At 47.7% G+C, this 14,648-nt stretch overlaps 5 protein-coding genes across 5 annotated transcripts; 2 read left to right on the top strand and 3 right to left on the bottom strand.

Moving 5' to 3' along the window:
• Positions 1 to 606: 606 nt before the first annotated feature.
• N7466_008167 (putative GTPase NOG1) lies at positions 607 to 2,896 on the top strand (the record flags this gene model as incomplete). Its single annotated transcript, XM_057167556.1, has 5 exons — positions 607 to 627; positions 706 to 814; positions 952 to 1,053; positions 1,108 to 2,795; positions 2,858 to 2,896. The coding sequence occupies 5 exons, from the start codon at positions 607 to 609 to the stop codon at positions 2,894 to 2,896; spliced, it is 1,959 nt and encodes a 652-aa protein (XP_057018187.1).
• Positions 2,897 to 3,674: 778 nt separating this feature from the next.
• On the bottom strand, positions 3,675 to 4,260 carry N7466_008166 (uncharacterized protein; the record flags this gene model as incomplete). The annotated part of the gene is made up of 3 exons (XM_057167555.1): positions 4,133 to 4,260; positions 3,939 to 4,068; positions 3,675 to 3,904 (listed from the first exon to the last, which is right to left on the bottom strand). The coding sequence occupies exons 1-3, from the start codon at positions 4,199 to 4,201 to the stop codon at positions 3,675 to 3,677; spliced, it is 429 nt and encodes a 142-aa protein (XP_057018186.1). The 5' UTR covers positions 4,202 to 4,260.
• Positions 4,261 to 8,599: 4,339 nt separating this feature from the next.
• Positions 8,600 to 10,434, top strand: N7466_008165 (sugar porter family MFS transporter; the record flags this gene model as incomplete). The annotated part of the gene is made up of 3 exons (XM_057167554.1): positions 8,600 to 8,816; positions 8,881 to 8,996; positions 9,076 to 10,434. 3 exons carry the CDS (start codon positions 8,600 to 8,602, stop codon positions 10,432 to 10,434), a joined length of 1,692 nt encoding a protein of 563 aa, XP_057018185.1.
• Positions 10,435 to 10,734: 300 nt separating this feature from the next.
• On the bottom strand, positions 10,735 to 11,748 carry N7466_008164 (NAD(P)-dependent oxidoreductase; the record flags this gene model as incomplete). The annotated part of the gene is made up of 2 exons (XM_057167553.1): positions 10,735 to 11,631; positions 11,701 to 11,748. 2 exons carry the CDS (start codon positions 11,746 to 11,748, stop codon positions 10,735 to 10,737), a joined length of 945 nt encoding a protein of 314 aa, XP_057018184.1.
• Positions 11,749 to 13,026: 1,278 nt separating this feature from the next.
• N7466_008163 (putative DSBA family oxidoreductase) lies at positions 13,027 to 14,065 on the bottom strand (the record flags this gene model as incomplete). The annotated part of the gene is made up of 6 exons (XM_057167552.1): positions 13,027 to 13,105; positions 13,179 to 13,495; positions 13,553 to 13,680; positions 13,745 to 13,785; positions 13,857 to 13,935; positions 14,032 to 14,065. The coding sequence occupies 6 exons, from the start codon at positions 14,063 to 14,065 to the stop codon at positions 13,027 to 13,029; spliced, it is 678 nt and encodes a 225-aa protein (XP_057018183.1).
• Positions 14,066 to 14,648: the final 583 nt, after the last annotated feature.

The raw sequence follows: 14,648 nt of genomic DNA, 5'->3' as shown, positions 1-14,648 counted from the left end.
GCACCTCGTTGTTTTTCATATAATCGGCGGACCAGTGTGTGAGCAATCCTCCGGTCTGAAATATCTTTTGGTCTCACTTTACCGGCTTTCTTTGGTCTCTTCTGGCTCCTATGCCCCCCCGTCACGCACTCTTATGTCCGGCTATCGGTTTTGGTCCTCAGGGTTGGAAGAAAATGGAGTTTGTTGAATTTTTCTTATCGATTTTTCTTTCTGTCTCTTCTTTTTTTTCTATTTAACCAGGGTTGGATTGTGATGGCTATAGTCTTTATGAAGCTTATGGACGGGAAACCCAGAAAAGGCTGGGCATTTCCCCCTCCCGAACGGTCACAAGGACTTTGTGTACCATAGTTGAAATGCGATGTACATGAGTATAATTCTTTTGTTCAAATAATTAGAGAGAAATACCAGAAAAAAAGAAGTCTCGAATGCAGATACAAGTAAATGTACCATAGAAAAGAAAGTCTCGGTTATCGTATCCAATCCTGGTCCCCGCATTTATCTACCGCCTGGCAGAAAAATATCCCGACCAAAATTTTCTTTGGGGAAACAGACTCAAACAATCATTCCACCCTAGAGTCATTACAACACCGACTCCTGTGGCCCATCATGAAGACAACGTGGAAGGATGTGAGTTTTACGTTGGAATATACTTTGGATTCCTCTGCAAATTTGAAGTTTCACCCACTGATCTGATTTCACCGCTAGATTGCGCCTGTGCCCACCCACCAGGAATTCCTGGATATTGTCCTGAGCCGTACTCAGAGACAATTGCCCACTCAGATTCGTGCCGGTTTCAAGATCAGCCGTATCAGAGGTATCTATTCCCTTTTTCAGATTCAAATTTCACCCGTCGAGTCGCCTTTTTGTACCGGTGGCGAGCGCAACAAAAAAAAATGTTATCGGGGTTTATCGATAAAGCACCATCGCTGATCAAAAATTTTTCCCCGGCAGGTTTCTACACCCGTAAGGTCAAGTACACCTCCGAGACCTTCGGTGAAAAGTTCCAGGCTATTCTTGATGGATTCCCTCGCCTGCAGGACATTCATCCCTTCCGTAAGTTTTCTTATCTGGTCCACTGTGATCCGGGTGGGGTCTAACAGCCATTAGACAAGGATTTGATGAACACCCTCTATGACGCCGACCACTTCCGCATCGCTCTCGGCCAGGTTTCGACTGCCAAGCACCTGATCGAAACTGTTTCCCGCGATTATGTCCGTCTCATCAAGTATGCGCAGTCTCTGTTCCAGTGTAAGCAGCTGAAGCGCGCTGCGCTCGGTCGCATGGCCACCATCTGCCGTCGCCTGAAAGATCCGCTTGTCTACCTGGAGCAGGTCCGCCAGCATTTGGGTCGTCTCCCCTCCATTGATCCCAACACTCGCACTCTTTTGATTTGCGGTTACCCCAATGTTGGAAAGTCCAGCTTCCTTAAGAACATCACCCGTGCCGATGTTGATGTCCAGCCCTATGCTTTCACCACCAAGTCTCTCTTCGTTGGTCACTTCGACTACAAGTACCTCCGTTTCCAGGCTATTGATACCCCCGGTATTCTCGACCACCCGCTGGAGGAGATGAATACCATTGAAATGCAGTCTATCACCGCGGTTGCTCACTTGCGTTCCGCCATTCTGTACTTCATGGATCTCTCCGAGCAGTGCGGTTACTCCGTTGCCGATCAGATCAAGCTTTACCACAGCATCAAGCCTTTGTTCGCCAACAAGATTGTCTACATTGTTATTAACAAGATTGATGTGCGTCGCCCCGAGGACCTCGACCCTGAGGAGATGGCCGATCTGCAGGAGATTCTCAAGTCAGGAGATGTGGAGATGCTCCAGGCTTCTTGCACTACCACCGAGGGTGTTACTGCCGTCAAGAACGCTGCCTGCGACAAGCTTCTTGCTGAGCGTGTCTCACAGAAGCTCAAGTCTGGCTCCAACACCGCCGGTACCCCCGGTGGTCGTCTGGGCGATGTTCTGGCCCGTATCCACGTTGCCCAGCCTATGGGTGGTGTGCGTGAGAGCTTCATTCCCGATGCTGTCAAGGATCTCAAGAAATACGATAAGAATGACCCCAACCGCCCCAAACTCGAGCGCGACTTGGAGGAGGAGAACGGTGGTGCTGGTGTTTACAGCTTCGATATGCAGCGCGACTACACATTGGCCAACAAGGACTGGAACCACGACAAGATGCCCGAGGTGTGGAACGGCAAGAACATTTACGACTTCGTGGACCCGGATATCGAGAAGAAGTTGGCTGCTCTGGAGGAGGAGGAGGAGAAGCTCGAGGCGGATGGATACTACGACTCCGACGAGAGCGTCGAAGATGCCGAGGATGCCGACAACCGCATGAAGGCGGATCTGATCCGCGAGAAGCGTGTTCTTTTGCGCAACGAGGCCAAGAACCGCAAGTCTCTCAAGAACCGCGCCCAGATTCCTCGCAGTGCCAAGTCCAAGAAGCTGTCTCAGCTCCAGCGTGGTTTGGACTCTGCTGGTTACGACGTGGATGCTGCTGGTGACCGTGCCCGTTCCCAAAGCCACACTCGCGGACGTACTCTCGCTCGCAGCGAGGCTGGTGATGATGACGCCATGGACCTGGATGACCCCAAGCAGGCCATTGCCCGTGCTAAGAGCCGTGCTCGCAGCCAGGCCGCCACTGATCGTCGTAACGACGGTGTCGTTGACGAGATGGCTCGCACTAATGCCGAGCGTCTGTTCAAGCTGGGACAGAAGAAGATGAACCGTATGGCCCGCCAGGGTGAGGCCGATCGTCACACCACCGCTTCTATGCCCAAGCACTTGGTATGTTTTCACCTTTCTTATATTGTTTTTGCGTACAGTAATTCTAACATGTTTCATTACAGTTCTCCGGAAAGCGCGGTTTCCAAAACCAGCGTCGTTAAGGCTCCATATCCCCAGCCTCTACAGGCTTCCGAAACGAGACCCATTCATAATCATCGTCGATTGGTTTCTTTACCGGGTGCACCATGGTGTCGGGCGTTTAAATTTTTTTCTTTCTTCCCATTTCTTGTTTGCTTTGTATTCTCTTTTCCTTTTTGTTAGATGAGAAGATTCATCTCGTTCATTTTACGGGATTTCCATCTTCCACTTGCGGATGAACAGCTTTACGATTTGTGGGGGTTGTTCTCCCAGTCAATAGGACCAAAAGTTCTTGACGCGATGATGTTGCATATACCAAATACAGATGAGGCCTTTTATTTTGGTTTTACAAGTGATCATTCCCAGCTTGAATCTGTAGAATACTCAAGCGTCAGTGGTAGTTCGCTTCAAATTTACCCGGGGCTCAAGGTACCTAGTAGTAGTAAGCCCCTGTGCGCTTTGCACGTACAAGATCAACAATCAAGTTATCTTTTATTTACAGCAGTAGATAATAATGTGGGGTTAGATTTGTTGTTATGGAAGATTTCGTCAGCGATTTTTTTTCTCTGATCACATTGAACGTATGACGTTGTTTCGCTGGCAGTATGAGAAGATATTCATGGCCATCTGGTAGCTTCCCCAGCGGCCACTGCCAGTACGTCCAAAGGCTCTATGTGGTCCACAAAGGAATACGTGTTCACGCCTGAAACAAGGCCACTCGTATCATCGGCGTTGAATATTGTTCCGCGCCACTCGGCTTCGCGTATATAGTAGGGGATCGGTGAGGTTGGCATCACTTCATTAGCTTTCTTGCCAATGAAAATCAAGGTCTATCTTTTCGATAGTTTCTTCAAGATCAGTATCACGCCATGAGGTTTTTGTGCGAGGCTCACTCCCAGAAGTGTTGGCAGTGGCTACTAGACAGGCAGCTGGATGTGAACTCATGACACCGTATATATCATTATGATCTTGCTTAAGCATTCCCAAGAGGCCACTTGCAAGTCCTTTGTCACGGTGATACTGATCGACCACTAATTGAGTGATCCAGCATTTGAACGGTCTTACCTTTACGTATCCAGCGGCAGGCGAACGGGATTCCGAGCAGATTCCCATCGATAGTCACCCTGATGTAGAAGCTTCTACTCTGGTCCGTGCTTGTGGGTAGGTATTGTTCTCGCAGTCTTCTCGCGCTCAGCTTACGGGCTTGCCTAAAAAGAACATTGCGAATGTGTCCGGAAGCAAAGGCCATCCCTTCTCACCGGGCCGATCTGACTGCTTCCCCATACCCCATTATTTTCGTTAAAGAGACGTGCGGCTTGGACCAACATGTCGTCCGTAACTCGCTCTGTGGTGAGATTCTTAGAACTGTGATGCCATATCGGAGTGCCTTTGGATACGAGTGTTTTCAATGAATTTCAAGTGAGGATTTGGATCAAATGAAACTTTTCGGGGCTTTTCGAGAGGGAAGGCGGAGGATGGGGGTTTGTGGGAGCCCTCCATTGCATTTGCGGAGTGGAAGCACATATGTGCATTGAGTGAGGGGTCGCACAATGAGTACCGTTTACTAGTATGTAGTCAGCATTTGTAGTGACCCGCCAACATCCAGATGTCCAAGTGCGTTCGTGCGACGAAATTCCTTCCGCTTTAGTAATAACAAATCTTGACTTCTATGTAATTCTTCCAGATGTTAATGTAGATCAGGCACTTCATAAATGGACATGCACTGGAAGCTGACGGTTCCAGGGGCCGCGGAGAGCCTTGCTGATCCTCGTATGAATGCTCGGCTGCGTCAGTCGACATATTGAGAGCCCTATGATCGTTCTGGCGCTATATTTTGCTTGAGATCTAGAATTATGGCTACTGACGCTATCGCAGAGCTGTCAGGAGTGTTTGGTTTTCTCAACTAAAGGACTAGGTTACACTTCAACTTACACCGAAGCAGAAGGAGCAAGTGACAAATTGGATTGCGAGTGCAGAAATCTGGCTGTGGGTTTGATATTGATAGGCAATGCGGAATTTGAGCGCCGCCATAGCATGTTTATAGAACGAGCAGTGCTTGCGTTTGTGGGAGATGTATCTGGTGTGCTGTTAGTTCGGCAGCGGCGCAGAGCGAGTCTATTGGATGAATCTGGGCTGCCCCACAAGGCATTGTGGCATCCTCTATTGAAAAGACAATTCACAAAACAAGGAGTGCCGATTAGGGAACTATGATCGGTATGGAAATACAAAGACATGCCAATAAATGTAGACCTATATCTAGCGGACACGAACTCGCAGCATTGATCACAAAAGACTTCTCCAGCGATGCTCCGCATGGTCCAACCGGGCTGGGATTCATCTCCCGAAGGATTAGTCCTTTATGTAACATTTGAATGGAGGATTTATATTCTCTCTGTCTTCACTTGTGGCCACTGGCAAATGCTCACATGCACACGGCACACGAGTTTCAAAACACTGAGCACTAATATGGAAGGGGACATCTGGAACGCCAAGAAGTGGCAGAGGAAATCCGGTCAACTGGTACGTAGTTATATAGAACTGGCCTTTCTCCATCCATGGATTCACTTGAGTGATCTACACGTAGCGGCTTATTTCTTCGCAGTCAAGTACTATGTAACATGCAATTTACAACTTAACCAGTGGAGAACAAGTGCTCTTTTGGGCGTAGATTACTCACCGGCCTCAGAATACAGCAAAGCTTAGCAACAGAATGTACTCCGTACGTACTCCGTACGTACTCTGAAGTACTTCGTAAACCTCTGCCCAAATACTTGATTCATCAGAAAAGTGGGCAACCTGCCAAAATCACGTTGTACATACGGATACTCCGTACTGAGTATAACAAATTCATATATAGCTCCTATGGATGAAGTACGTAGTAGGTATGGAGTACAAACATTTGAAGCACGGGGTAATGCTTGTAGCAAAAATCATTCTGACCCATCCTAATTTGTACTAGTACGTATACCAGCTGTGCAACGTATGACCCGTCACTAAGGAGAATTTGGCTTGTGACGAAGTAAATGTAGAATCTGTGCTTTCTCATTTTATATGGGTAGATTTTCCTCTTCTCAGTACTTTGAACTACGTACTAAGGTTGCTATAAACCTGCGGGTACTCCGTACACCTATGTAAAATTTGCATAGTATGGACTTCAAAGATGAGATTGATCCCTGTTTCCCTCTAGGTTTCTCGGTGAACGTTACAATCCATGAGGTCATTGCGGGGATTTGAGTCTACATTGCCAGATTTCCATCACGACTACTCCGTACCTGTACTCCATATTCCTACTCCATGCGGAGTACATGATGACACGACATCAAAAAACCCCGTTTCATGTTCAAATGTTGGGGGTGAAGTGCCATGTCGCACGGTGGTTGGGATTTTCCCGGGAATTGCTATATTAGGAAATGTATGGGGCCTGAGAGGTTAAGTGTACATATAAGATTTGAATTTTTGGAACAATCGTGAGCAACTTTAAAATTACTCCGTATAGACAAAGAGTCAGTAGATGTGTACAAATACTAGCATGATTGATTTACCTCCATCACCTTGATAATTTCAGCAAAGACTTGGGGAGCCATACTTGTCTGTGTAACATTCCTCGCAGTGGCAGTAGGCACTTAGTAACTACGCTGGTGGTTAATTAACGCCCACCGCCTGACCATTATGGAGGATCTCACGACAAGAAAAAATGGAAGAAATTAGATCAACGGAGATAAGAAAAATTGAGGCGACTGATCATTGGTAAAACCATGTCGAGCGCCGTATGATTTAGGAAGGAGCGTTTGAAGTGGACCCACCGAGCCCCTTTCCTCAATCTTGAATTTTGCATTTTCCTATTGTCAGAGTTGAGTTGAGCGAAGATTATTCCCAGCTTGTTCACCGCAGATCGCCGAAGACGCTTAGTTTAGGTGGGTCTGTGAAAAATGAGACGATGGTTCCGTCTAAGGTCCACTCTGAAGGCGATCCCGTGTTTGCTTGGCTTCGGGATGCCGAGAACGCAGAGTTTGCAGAGCCGAGTTCGATCCCGGTTGCGACGAGGGAAAACGTAGCAAAAGAAAGTTAGACAAGGGAAAAGAAAATACTAACAATTTTCATGCAGGTTGTATGTATGCACCACAATATGCACTGTTTTCAAGACATGCAGATGCTATTGCATGGTCCTGCACCATACTCTGTAGCCCATACGGCATCGATCCCGAGTCCGACCGGACTCGGGACCGCGACAGAGTCTTCGGTGTGCCGAATTGGTTAAGGTGGAGTCCACACAAAGCTCAACGGATCGGAAATCTCTGCGCGGGAGTCGACCGAAGCCACTTCGGTGGGGCCCGCTATCAACTACGCACTTCCAATGTACACCGAGCTACTCAACTGTGTTCTTATCTGTTCAAACTTGACCGCACACCTGGGCAACATTCATTTGAATGCTTCACCGGGACTGGTATATAACTTAGGCCGATACCCTTGGACCATTTCTACGAAATCATTTGGACAAAACGTATAGTGAAAATTGATTTCCAAACCTTGGAATGTTAGTAGAACTGTCTCGGCTGTGCCAAGCTTACCTAGATGATCGTCGTCTGAGACCAGCTCGGGTGTCGGTCCTATTTACAGTGAAGAATCTGACCCACACCAATCAATGTGCAATCTTTTTTTTTTTTTTTTTTTTTTTAGTACTCGTCACTCCGAGCCTCTAACGGAATCTCATGGTAAATTTGAATCCAAAACCTGGAAGTTTTTTTTTGCCTCGCATCGTAGACGTGAAAAAATATTGGCAATGCGCCCCTGCACTCACCCGGTTCAGTGGCGGGCTTTTACTTCAGAAAGTGGTACTGTACGGCAAGACTTGAAGAGTTTGCTTGTACAAAGCTCGTTTAACAATTTAGCCAGTCTCGGCTTGAACCGACCAACCTATTGACCTAGACTCGCAATAGTTTCCTTTATTCCATCATGACGTGGTTTGAGGGCTTTTTTTCTGTTTTTCTTCCGTCATCAGCATCGGATGATCCTAACTTGGTCTGTACCCACGGACTCTATCCGTTGCTCGGCCAGGAACCACACTCTCATTCGCTATGGCCAGACCCAGTTACTGTTTTTCGCAGGTTTCTAGAAGGGTGGCAAGTGATCCCGGCTAATTGCGTTGGTTGACATGCCAGACAAAGGTTTATGACCGTTGGCATGCAACCTCAGACATGGATGCATTCAGGAATCGAAAACATAAACAAAACAATTTGTTTGTTATGTTGTCCAGTCTGTAACAAAAAAATAAATAAAACAATGTCCGCAATTATTTCAAAGGAACCTGGAATGGACAAAATAGAGAGGAAAAAATGACCTGTATCATCAACTGTATAGTAGTAGAGTGTACTTGGTACGAGAGTAACATTATGTACCTACCCCGTTTGCATCTCACGTGGACAATCCCGCTTGAAATATCTCAGGCTTCTCCACCTTCTCCACTCCATGAACCCTCCAAACAGTATGGAGTTAATGTGCCCATGGAGTCGCGAAAATTCCTCCGCCCCATTCCGATGCCAAACGTGGGACGCGAGATCCGGGCCCCCATTTTGTCTGCCATGGTACCCCAAGGGGGAAGCCGGGTCTCCATACATTTGTATTTATTTGACGGCATTTCCCCCTGCCTTTGTTTCTTTTCTTTCCCATCCCTTTAGAGATCCTTAACCCCTTCCGGCATCACCCCACCTGGATAGGTCTCTGTCACAATGGGCGTTGGAAACATCATCTCGAAGTTCAAGCCGAGTGCTGAGGGTGAAGACTCTCAGTTCTCCTCGCAGGCTGCTACCCCTGCTCGTGCCGACTCTACCGTCGAGAAGGATGACACCATGATCGATGACAGCCCTGTCAAGTACCTGACATGGCGTTCGTTCATCCTGGGTCTGTGTGTCTCCATGGGTGGTTTCATTTTCGGTTACTCCACTGGTAAGGCTCCTCGACAGCTCTGATCAACCCTTGCGCCATCATGATGTTAACCTTAAATGTATAGGTCAAATCTCTGGTTTCACCTCCATGACCGACTTCAAGATGCGTTTTGCTGAGTACAACGCTTCTACTGATGAGTATGCTTTCAGCAACGTCCGCAACGGTCTCATTGTTGGTCTGGTATGTCTTTTTGTCCTTCCCCTTTTATGCTTGATCATTCAGCATATATCGTAAAAAACTAACATTCTTGGTTCTATAGCTGTCTATCGGAACTATGATCGGTGCTCTCGTTGCTGCTCCCATTGCTGATCGCATTGGCCGCAAGTTCTCCATCTCCTTCTGGGCTATTATCAACATGGTCGGTATCATTGTGCAGATTGCCAGCACCACCAGCTGGGTTCAGGTCGCTATGGGTCGTTGGGTTATGGGTCTGGGTGTCGGTGCTCTGTCCAGCGTTGTCCCCATGTACCAGTCCGAGTCTGCTCCCCGTCAGGTTCGTGGTGCCATGGTCAGCGCTTTCCAGCTGTTCGTCGCTTTCGGTATCTTCATTTCCTACATTGTCAACTTCGGAACCGCCCGCATTGATTCGACTGCTTCGTGGCGCATCACAATGGGTATCGGCTTTGCCTGGCCCCTGATTCTGGGTGTTGGTACTCTGTTCCTGCCCGAGTCCCCCCGTTTCGCCTACCGCCACGGCCGTGTTGAGGAGGCTCGTCAGGTTATGGCCAAGCTTTACGGTGTCCCTCCCAACCACCGCGTTGTTGCTCAGGAGATGGCCGACATGAAGCAGAAGCTGGATGAGGAGAATGCCGTCGGTACTGCTCCATGGCACGAGATTCTTACCGGTCCCCGCATGTTCCACCGTACCATGCTTGGTATTGCTCTGCAGTCCTTGCAGCAGCTGACCGGTGCCAACTTCATCTTCTACTACGGTACCTCCATCTTCGCCGGTATCGGTCTCAGCAACTCCTACGTCACCTCCATCATTCTGGGTGCTGTTAACTTCGGTATGACTCTCCCCGGTCTGTACATTGTCGAGCACTACGGTCGCCGTAAGTGTCTTATGATTGGTGCTGCTTGGATGTTCGTCTGTTTCCTGATCTGGGCCTCTGTCGGTCACTCGATCCTTGAGGTTGACTCCTCGAACCACTCCGCTGGTGTGGTTATGATTGTCTTCACCTGCTTCTTCATCGTCGGTTTCGCCACCACCTGGGGTCCCATCGTCTGGGCCATCTGTGGTGAGATGTACCCCTTCCGCTACCGTGCTACCTGCATGGGTGTTGCCACCGCCGCCAACTGGACCTGGAACTTCCTCATCTCCTTCTTCACCCCCTTCATCTCCAGCGCTATTGACTACCGCTACGGTTACGTCTTCGCCGCCTGCTGCTTCCTTGCTATCCTTGTTGTCTTCTTCTTCGTCAACGAGACCCAGGGTCGCACTCTTGAGGAGGTTGACACCATGTATGTCCTGCACGTCAAGCCCTGGAAGTCTTCCAGCTGGGTTGCTCCCGAGGGCATCGTTGCCGACATCCACGCTCCCCATGAGCCCAAGCCCGTTGAGGGTGGTGTCGGTGAGCACCAGCACCACGATGCTGAGATCACCGAGGAGGATCAATAAATTGCTCGCCATGATGGAATCACCAAAACAAGATTTCCATTGTGAACAAAAAGCAACAAGCCATTTTGAAAAATCAATGGTATATGTATTTTATTAGTTAATGATTTCTTTTTTTCTGTGGACATAAAACTCACAATTTGCTACGGCTTCTCCAAATAGACTGGAGACGAGTTTGAAATGAAATGGCATTTTACCATAATACTTTTAAGGTGCAACCGTGTAAACTCTTGTATACAAACCTCAAAAACAGACGTTGATGACTTATTATGAATCACAATATTTGAATCAATCATCCCTTAATTACTTCTGATTCTCATACTCCAACCCGGCCTCCTTTCTCGCGGCTCCGTAAACACCCGCGATATCTCCCTTAACCCCCTTCTCCTCTTTAACAACAGCCAACAGATGGTCAGTAACCTCGACATTCCTCATGCGCTGTCCACCCTCCTTCGCCAAGCTAGCCGCATGTCTCAAATCCTTGCGCGCAAGATCAACAGCGAACAAAGGCTCGTCACGCTGATAATAATCTCCCGAAACCATGCGGTTGGCATACTTGGCAAAAGGGCCCGGCGCGAACAACTCAAGCCACTCCTTCAACGGCTCAACACCCAACCCGGTAGTCTCAGCCGCAGTCAACGCCTCAGCAAGCACACCAACCGTATTCAGAATAAAGGTGTTTCCAATAACCTTCATCGTAGTCGCGCGGCCAACGTCAATATCAGCTCCAGTACCGGAGGACAAATCAATCGTCTTCGCGGCCGTGACACCCTCGTAAAATGGACGAGCCTTCGCAATGGCCGCCTGCTTACCCGCCGGCACGATGATCAGCGCTCCGATATCAGCCATGTTGGGCGCGCCGAAGACGGGACTCGCGACAAACGAGCCGCCTCGTGCTTCGTAGGCGGCTTCTGTGCGTCGCGATGTGTCTGGGTGCACGGTTGAGCAGTCGACGATTGTCTTGTTGGAGAAGTCGATTGTGGAGTCGGAAAGGACGCCGGCTGTGACGGCGTCTAGGGCCGCGTCGTCACCGACGCAGGTGAAGATGATGTCGGCGTCTTTGACGGCTTCGGGGAGGGTGCTGGCGACCTTGACTTTGTCTCCTAGGGTGGCAGCGTGGGCGGTTGCGCGGGAGGTTGTGCGGTTGTAGAGGGTTAGGCTTGCTTGGGGGCCCTTTGAGGCGATGTTGGCGCTCATGCCCTGTTTTTTTTTTTTTTGGTTAGCTATGGTTGTTCGATGTCAAGGCTGTATATGAGTGTTTTGACTTACTCGGCCGATGTTGCCGAGGCCAATGAATGTGACGTTTGTTCCAGACATGGTGGGTTTTTAATTTGGGGAATTATTTGGACTGGTAAAAAAGACAGTTGGTGGATTTGCAGCGATTTGATCGGCCTTTAAATCGAAGCTTCGAACGTGGGGCAGACGTGGGGTAATGAGGATAAGTTGGAACGGGCTTAGTTCTTAGCCGGTACTCCGAGTAATGTAGGTAAAGTGGTAGAATTGCTTGTAAGGAAAATTGGGCAATTGCATGGGGCAAACGGGGCTTTATGCACTAATTGATCCTCGAGGAATTGCCAATCCAAGCCATCTTATTTCTGTGGTTTTTGTGCTTCAGCATCGATTGTTCAGCTATTCCGTAAATCCCCGCAAAGTATAGCGGCTCGCACGGCCCGGTCGTTCCGCACGGTGCGCTTCTATCAATTACTCCCAAAGAATATAACTCGGAAACTACTAGTAGTTTTCGATAGCCGACTACATTTCTTTGTAAGAAATAAGAATTGAATTGGTTTCTAATTTTTGTATATCCTGTGGTCAGATAAAAAATGGACATGCGTGATGGAATCAGGCAAATCAGGAATGGAAAATGGTATCAAATGGGGAGAGGTATAAAGGACAGGAGAATGAAACTATCAAGGACGAGAGGTATGGGGATGCCTTGACAGATGGGGGAGGGAAATCTAGGGATACTAGTACCTTCAAAAAAGGAATTATGAGAGTACGAGCCTCATGAAATGAAAGGGGGGGATGGTATTCAAATGTTGACTCTTGAGAGTAGTCTTATGAGAGTAAACAGCAGGAGAAAAGTAACAAATTCCCTCGTGGTCAAGCGGGCAAGTCGCGCGCACCTTGCTTAGGAGTATACCCCCTGTTCATTCAGGTAGACTTGACCTCTGGCTGTTGACCGGTTCGCCTCACTCATCCCAAGGGTTACGGAGTGTTCGTCTTCGGTGGTACGGGGGAATTTGCCATGGTATTTGGAACTCCCCTTCATCATAAAGATGATTTTTATTTTTATTTTCAATTTTTAATTTCTAAATCAAATACAATTAAAAAATCAGTTATAAATATTCTTCTTCATATTTATTAATTCTAAAGAGAGAAAGAAAATGGTTTATTTTGGTTGACTGGCTAAGGCTGGGGTTGGCATTCAGCCGCATCGCGAGGACATCTGAAGACATCGCGAAGTACCTGGTACATTTGATTAGTGCCACTAATATCCAGAGGTACCGGGTTCAATCCTCAGTCCCGGCGTTTTGTTTCTTTTTTTTTTTCTCTCTTCTTCTCTACTTCCCAATTATCGAATGACTTCATTCCTTACAGTTTCGCCTTCCCATTCTCAATAATGGCAATGTCCTGGAATGGCAAATCCAGGTACTGCCACATATACGCAAATCTAGCCAACGTCAGCCATGCTATTCCCTTCCAAAATAGAAGGAAATTTGGATACTGTAGCCCTGTATACATACCGATCACTTCCGAAGAAAGGCTCTTCTTTCCCTTTCGAATTCCTCACCCAAAACCAAGGCGCCCCGTAAGCCCCCAGATCAAGCGCCTTTTGCGTATTAGCTGTAAGCGCCTCCTTATACTCCGGACTGGCCGCCGCAGCTAGGATCTTCTTGATATCCTCGTCCAAAAACCCGTGGCTTCGAAGAAGTTCAGCCAGTTTCTCGGGCTTGCTGACATCGATATTCTTATGATACATCCATTCGGACAAAGAGAGAAAGGTCTTTTCAAATTGTTCCCGGCTGTAGTTGTTTTTGATGTAGATCAAGCAGCGTTGGGGCTGGGTCATGTGAGCATCCATCGTGACGTCTATTGAAACATGTGGGTGAAAACTTACCATGATTGACAAGATTGGGAAGAAATCTGGTGTCTTGTTCTGCGGCACTCCGAAATAGTTACATGCCCGTGCATTGTCGAATTTGCCATATGCTGCTTTGGCCGGCAATGTCCATGGCGGTTTGTTACCTAAATCGAACATCCATTAGCAACGTATACTTGGAAAGACTAGTACTTCAATTGAATACAGTACCAGAGCCAACATTCACACCTCCTAGGAATATCGGGTGGAATCTGCAGTATCGGAAATCGGTCGTTAATTTACACCCTCGGAATGACGTATATGGCTCATGCAGGCAACGAACTCGACTTCCACTCCATGCGACTCAAGCGCCTTCCGGTTCTGTCGCAGATATAGCGTCGCAAAGTATGAGTATGGCGAGACTACATGTTAGATTAGCAATGTAGCTATAATTCAAATATGTGAGGTGCGCGAGAATGCATTGTCTTCCACGTTTCAAACATGCTCAAGGAACCTACCGCAGTCAATGTATGCGTCTATCTTGGCTGTCATCATGAGTCGGTTTCTGCTGTTGATTGCTTATTTGGGAAGATAATGGCAATGGTGTGATCGCTGGCGAATTACTGAACATTCAAGGGGGCTGTTCGTATATAACGGCGTGTGGCCCGAGGTGGATATGGGCCGAGGCTGTGGGGTTCTAATGATGAGTGATCAAGGAATTTAACTTCCCGGTCCAACAGGAGATTGAGCGCTCGGATGAGTTGAACTTTGGAAATCTATGCAAGTTTTTTGGGAGGATTAGGACTGAACATAGTAATAATTGAAGCCTCGGAAAACCGTTTTGACTTGACATTCCCGAGGTCATTGAGGGGAGTAAGTAAATTTCACAACCAAAAAAAAAAAAAAAAAAAAAAGGCAAATGATCACTGGCTGGCCTTGGTCCATGCCTGTAAAGATGGAAGAAGACGAATGGATATTTGAATAATTCATATCATTGGGTATTATTGAAAAGATGGCTGTCTATGCATTAAATGGTCGCACACAAGCTACTGTATTGCTGTGTGGTTTGAAATTAATCACCGTGGTGATACTCGATGTTCGCTTTTGTTTTGTTTCCCCCCTGAGAGAACCTCTG

Source organism: Penicillium verhagenii, assembly GCF_028828195.1.
Source record: "Penicillium verhagenii strain IBT 33310 chromosome Unknown utg000008l_segment0_segment0, whole genome shotgun sequence".
NCBI lineage: Eukaryota > Fungi > Ascomycota > Eurotiomycetes > Eurotiales > Aspergillaceae > Penicillium > Penicillium verhagenii.
Note: the sequence above shows the minus strand (reverse complement) of the source record. Positions and strands in the feature narration are given on the sequence as shown.